At 22.0% G+C, this 6343-nt stretch overlaps 4 protein-coding genes across 4 annotated transcripts; 3 read left to right on the top strand and 1 right to left on the bottom strand.

Annotated features, from left to right (window-relative positions):
- Positions 1-111: 111 nt before the first annotated feature.
- Positions 112-369, top strand: DICPUDRAFT_43951 (uncharacterized protein; the record flags this gene model as incomplete). Its single annotated transcript, XM_003294745.1, has 1 exon — positions 112-369. The coding sequence occupies one exon, from the start codon at positions 112-114 to the stop codon at positions 367-369; it is 258 nt and encodes an 85-aa protein (XP_003294793.1).
- A 155-nt stretch (positions 370-524) lies between these two features.
- On the bottom strand, positions 525-755 carry DICPUDRAFT_159851 (uncharacterized protein; the record flags this gene model as incomplete). Its single annotated transcript, XM_003294741.1, has 1 exon — positions 525-755. One exon carries the CDS (start codon positions 753-755, stop codon positions 525-527), a length of 231 nt encoding a protein of 76 aa, XP_003294789.1.
- A 616-nt stretch (positions 756-1371) lies between these two features.
- DICPUDRAFT_90836 (uncharacterized protein) lies at positions 1372-3263 on the top strand (the record flags this gene model as incomplete). Its single annotated transcript, XM_003294744.1, has 5 exons — positions 1372-1732; positions 1850-2053; positions 2114-2610; positions 2674-2877; positions 2997-3263. The coding sequence occupies 5 exons, from the start codon at positions 1372-1374 to the stop codon at positions 3261-3263; spliced, it is 1533 nt and encodes a 510-aa protein (XP_003294792.1).
- Positions 3264-4007: 744 nt separating this feature from the next.
- DICPUDRAFT_159848 (uncharacterized protein) lies at positions 4008-6128 on the top strand (the record flags this gene model as incomplete). The annotated part of the gene is made up of 3 exons (XM_003294743.1): positions 4008-4439; positions 4670-5089; positions 5409-6128. The coding sequence occupies 3 exons, from the start codon at positions 4008-4010 to the stop codon at positions 6126-6128; spliced, it is 1572 nt and encodes a 523-aa protein (XP_003294791.1).
- Between the last annotated feature and the right edge of the window lie 215 nt (positions 6129-6343).

Here is a 6343-nt window from a genome sequence, read left to right as displayed (position 1 = left end):
ATTTATAATTTTTTACACCCCATAAATGTATGTTATATTTATTCTATTTATTTAATTAATTATATAAAGATATTAATATTTTATAATTTAATTGGTTTTTAGATATTAAAAATGGCCGATCAAACTCAAGTTGACCACGAAGTTCAATTATTAAAAGAACATATCAAAAGACTTGGCACCAAAAATGCCAATAATCAATATGTAGTTAAATATGGTGTTTTATTTAATGATGATACCGTTGGTAATGTTTTCGAAGCTTTAATGGGTACCTTAAAATCAGCTAAAAGAAAGAAGATTATTACTTTTGAAGGTGAGCTCCTCTTACAACGTGTTCATGACAATGTCGATATCATCCTCTTACAAGAATAAATTAACAGTAACAATATAATAAATAATAATAATAAATAATATTGTAAAATAATCAATTATAAAGCATTCAATAAATTATTACTTTTTATGCGAAACACTTTAATTTTTTTTTTTTTATGTTTTAATTGTTTTAAAATTTCTTATTTTTGGGGAAATTAATTGGTTTTAGGATTACAGTTGTGGATATGATTATTAATTGTCAAAAGATAATAGAGAATAGAATATACGGATGATGGTGATGGTGATGATAATGATGATGGATTACCAAAGCTACCAGTATAGAGTCTGGGGGATTGGGGGTCTGCTGTTGAAGGTTGATGAGAGCAAATTATTTTGAAAATCAAAGAAAGATTTGTCGTGGAATGGAGAAGAATAATTAATACCATATTTATAAATATGGTATTAATTGTTCTTCCATTGAATCATCTTTAGAAAATGTGGGATTTGGTTTGGCAAATGAATAAATTGATTCCAATAAGAACTTTGTTAGTCTTATATCCAGTGTTAGAACGGTCTCTGACCATCAAATTTATAAATTTTAAATGGATAAGTTTTAATAGACCATAATATGTGAACTATTTAGTTATTATATATGTGAACATATATAATAACTATTTAGTTAATTTTTTATTTATCAAAAGCAGCCAAATAAAAAATTGGGACCGAAAAAGAAAAAAATTACATTTTTGAAAAAAAGATTTTGTTTGTATATGTTAAGTAAACACATATCTAAAATATCAATGCACTATAAAAAATAAAAAATAAAAAAATTAAAATAATTTTTTTTTTTAATTTTTTTTAAATTTAATTATTTTTTTTTTTTTTTTTTTTAATTTTTTTTTTAAATTTAATTTTAAATCTTTTTTTACTATAACATTTTTTTTTTATTAATTGATATTTATTATTATATATATATAAGTATATTATAATAAGTCTAAATTATATAAAAGGAGATATAAAAAAAAAGAAGATTTTAAATTAATTCAATAATAATATAAATTTATGTGGTATCAAGGTGATGAAGATGAAGAGCTTTGTTCTATAATTGAAAATATTGAAAAAAAAGAAATACAACAAATTAAAGATAAAATCGAAAAAAAACAACAACAGCAACAAGATCAATTATCACTTTCTTCCTCTTCTTTAATAAATAATACATTAAATAACAATAATAATAATAACGATAATAAAATGAGCAGCAATAATAATAACAACGAACCACCTAGAACTATATCTACATCTAACGACTTTGAAATTTCTAATAGATCCGATCAAATACTTTCTCCCTCACCATCATTTATATCATCCAGTCAAGATGTTGTATTTAATATTGAACAACTACCATCACCACCAGAATCGACAAGTACATTGGGAAGCAGCGGCAGTAATATTTCAATTTTAGGTACAACCCCAATTACACCTTTAACTATAAACACATCTGCATCAACTACAGTTCCAAATACCTCTGATATTAATATAGAAACCAATTTAAATAGTTTATCTTTCAAAGATGTTACCTCCGATACAACAACAGCTTCAAATGATAATCCATTAAAACAATCAACAATATCTATTGTTTCAAACCAAAATAATAATAATAATAGTAATAACAATAACGCTAATGCATCAACTACAAACCAACCAGCATTACAAATTAATTTTGAAATACCAACTGAAATTCCAAGTAAAACTAGATCATTATCAAACTCTGCAAATAACCCAATATTAAAAAAAATTGACGCAGAAACTGCTAAAGCAATCGAGGAGGGAAAACAAGTATTTGTAAATTTCTTAAAAGCACACACATGTTACGATGTGATACCAATTAGTGGTAAAGTTGTAGTGTTAGATACCAAACTAGCAGTCAAATCTGCCTTTTATGCATTAGAAGAGAATGGTATTAAATCTGCCCCGCTTTGGAACTCTGAACAACACGATTTCACTGGTATGATCACCGTTTCTGATTTTATTGATATTTTACTTTACTACTATAGAAAACCAAGATCAAATAATATTTTTCAAGATATGGGTATGCACAGAATCGAAACATTTTGGAGAGAAATTTCTGTTGAGCGTCCTTCATCTTTAATCTCTACAGAACCGGAAACCAATTTATATGATGCTGCCTCACTTTTATTATGTTATAAAATTCATAGATTACCTGTTGTCGATAGAAAAGATACCAACTCAATTCTTCATATTTTAACCCATTCCAGAATTTTAGCATTTATGATGAAAAGTGTAAGTAAACAAAATCATTTAAAAAAAAAAAAAATATTAATATTTAATTATTTTGATGCATAGTTACCACAATTACCAGAAAAATTATTATCTGTACCACTTGGATCACTAGGAATAGGTACATTTGCAACAGTTGTAACAGTAATGACCCATACACCTTTAGTTGAAGTTTTAGAATTATTATCTGCTAAAAAAATTTCTGCTGTACCAATTATAGATAGTGAAACATCAAAAATTGTTGATGTTTATTCAAAGAGTGATGTAACTGTAAGTTTTTAATATTTAAATATTATCATGATATTAGTTAATAATAATATAACTAAAAAAAAAAAAATATTCTTAAAAAATTTTATTTAAACTAAACCAATTTATTTTATAAAAATTAGTTAATGTCAAAACAAGGCGTACTTTCACCATCAGATTTAAATTTACCAGTTCACCAAGTTTTATCAACATTTACAAAATTATGGCAAAGACCTGAACAAATTTATACATGCACACGATATGATAAACTAGGCGATGTAATTGAAAAATGTATTAAGAAAAGAGTTCATAGATTAGTTTGTATAGATTCAAGTAAAAAAGTAGAAGGTATTATATCACTTAGTGATATTTTAAATTATTTATTAAATGATGTTAAACATATTTGTTGACATATCAAGATCATATAATAAACAAAAAAAATTTAATCGATAAATTCAATAAATCAAAAAAAAAAAAAAAAGACAAATAAAAACTAGATTATGTATATTTAATAAAATAAAATAATGATAATAATCAAAATAATCAAAATAATTAAAATAATAAATAATTATCTTTTTATTTTTTTAGTTTTTTATTTTTTATTTTTATAAAATTTTTATTTATTTTTTAGTTTTTTATTTTTATAAAAATTTTTTTTCAAAATTTTTAAAATGTAAACGAAAGATTTTTAATTTTTGACGCATAGGAAATTATTACGCTCATTGACTCAATACTAAAAAACAATCAAAAAAAAAAAAGATACACAAACAAGTTCAATAATCAATAATCTTTTTCAAGGTCTAGTCAAAAATTTTGCATATTTTTTGTATTTTTTGTATTTTTTTTTTTACTAAAACTAAAAAACTAAAAAAAAATCATATGATTGTTGTTTTTTTTAAGTTCATTACCATCAATTATAATAATATAACAAAAGCACATATACAGTCATATGTATTTTAAAAAAAAAAAAAACACCCTTTTTAATTTAAATTTTAAAAAAAAATTTTAAAATTTTTTATAATTAAAAAAAGACACACTTGTAATAAAAAACACAATACATATACAATAATAATAAATAAAATTTATATGAATTTCATAACTAGAAGCTATAAAAATAATATTTATTTATATAACCATATAATAATACTTTATAAATGGATGAAAATATAGGTTTATTATCGAAATCAAAATATAATAATAATAATAATAATAATAATAATAATAATAATAATAATGACGATATAAAAAATAATCCTCATTCAACTTATTATATAGATAGTTTAATTAATAATAATATAGACAATGACGATGATGAAGATAATAGTATAGATAATAATATAAATAATATAATAATAGTAAATAATCAACAAGAGGAAGAGGAAGGTGATTTTAAAGAGATAAACAATGAAACGGATAATAGCAATAAAAACATAAAAAAAGGATTTATGAATAAAGTTAAAGACCATATAGTAGACATAAAACCATTTTTATTGTATTGTTCATTTTCATTTTTATTTTCATTCGATCCATCCGAACCATTTTTAGTTGATTATTTAACAAATGTTTTACATATAAATCAAAATATAGTAAGTTTTCATTAATTAAAGAAACATATATAGCTCATACTAACCAATCAGCTATTATAAAAATAGGTTTATCAAGAAATATTTCCGTATTGGACGTATTCATATTTTGTTTTTTTATTAGTTTTTGGATTTTTAGGTGAAATAATAGGTTATAAGGTATGTAGTAGTAATAAAATAAAATCAATAATAATAATTTATAATTAATGTTTACATTTTTTTTTATTATAAAGGCAATTATTATTATTGGTATGATTGCAAAAGTTTTAACTTTGGGAGTATTATTGACAACAAATAATATAGTTTGGATGATTTTAGAACAGATTACAGAAGGATTAGCATATGCTGCTTATATTGTATTCCTTGCTTACATTTATTTCAGTTTAGATACAAGTGACTATCAAAAGATGGCATGTAGAGTAAATGCAGGTTATTTGGTTGGAGTAGTATCATCGGGATTATTGGGTCAGTTTTTAGTTCAACAAAGGATATCACTAGTATTACTTCTAGTGATTGCATGTGTCACAAATATTTTAGCATTGATTTTAGCATTAGGTTTCACAAATTATAAAGCCGAAAAAAGGTTTTCATTTAAAGAGGTATTTTATGATTTAATAAGTACCTATAAAAACACCGATATTCTAAGATGGTATGTTTGGAGTGGTATTGCGATTTCCATACATCAAATAGTTTTAACATGTAGGCATAATAATAACCCCATATTAATAAAAATACTAATTATTTATTTACTAATTTCAAAAAAAAAAATTTCTTTTGATTTTCATTAAAGATTGGCAAAGTTTATTTTTACAAATTAATAATGAGCAAAGTTGGAACGGATATATATCAGCTAGTGCATATTTCTTTGCTTCATTTTTTGCAATTATTCCTTCAAAGCTTGGTAATTCTATAGTATGTATTATTATCATTATATACATTTTAACAAAATCTAATTTTTTTTGTTTTTTATAGAATAATATTCAAAATTTAATATTAGTTTTATTTGGGTTTTTAGGAGGAGGGTTATTGGTCATTATGGGTGTTGGTACAAATACAGTTGTAAGCGCTCTCAGTTTTATTATTTATAATTGTTGCTTCGAGTTTATGTCCCCAATTGTAAATGTTCAAATTGCAAAAAAACTATCGAGTAGAATTGGTATATTATTTTCATTTAATATTATGATGGCACTAACAATACAAGTACTGGTGCAATTTGCAGTGGGTAAACAATTTTTAAACCTAGATATCAAAACTCAATTTTACTATTATGGCGCCTGTCTATTTATACTATCCTTTGGTTTTGCAATTTTATTTTTATTTTTATTTTTAAAATCAAAATATTATAATTTAAAAACAAATAGTAATAATAACAATTCATTAAATTTCAATGAAAAACATTCACTTATAAATATCAATAGTAATAATTTAAATATAAATGATAACGATAATAATAATAATAGTATTAATGAAAATAATAATGATAATAATAATGATAAAAATCCGGATAATATTGAATACTATCAATCTTTTAATAGTGATAATAATAAATCATATTCATATATTGATTATGAAAACCATATAAATAATAATAATAACAATAATAATAATAATAATAATAACAATAATAATAATAATAATAATAATAATAATACAAATATTAAAATTAATATTAATAAAATTTTTAAAGTTTAATTTTATTTTTTTTCCCAAAGAAAAAATTAATAAAATATTTTTTATTTTAATAAATAAATCAAATAATTATTTGTTATATTTATAACAATAATTTAACTGTATTCTTTTAAAAAAATTTGTGAAAATTAAATTATATAAAAAATAATAATAAATATAAAAAGACAAACACTAAAATGTATAAAATAATTGAAATAAAATAAATCATTTAATATTTT

This window comes from Dictyostelium purpureum (genome assembly GCF_000190715.1).
Source record: "Dictyostelium purpureum unplaced genomic scaffold DICPUscaffold_630, whole genome shotgun sequence".
NCBI classification, from domain to species: Eukaryota; Evosea; class Eumycetozoa; order Dictyosteliales; family Dictyosteliaceae; genus Dictyostelium; species Dictyostelium purpureum.
The sequence above is the reverse complement of the archived record's forward strand: the minus strand, read 5'-3'. Positions and strand labels throughout refer to the sequence as shown.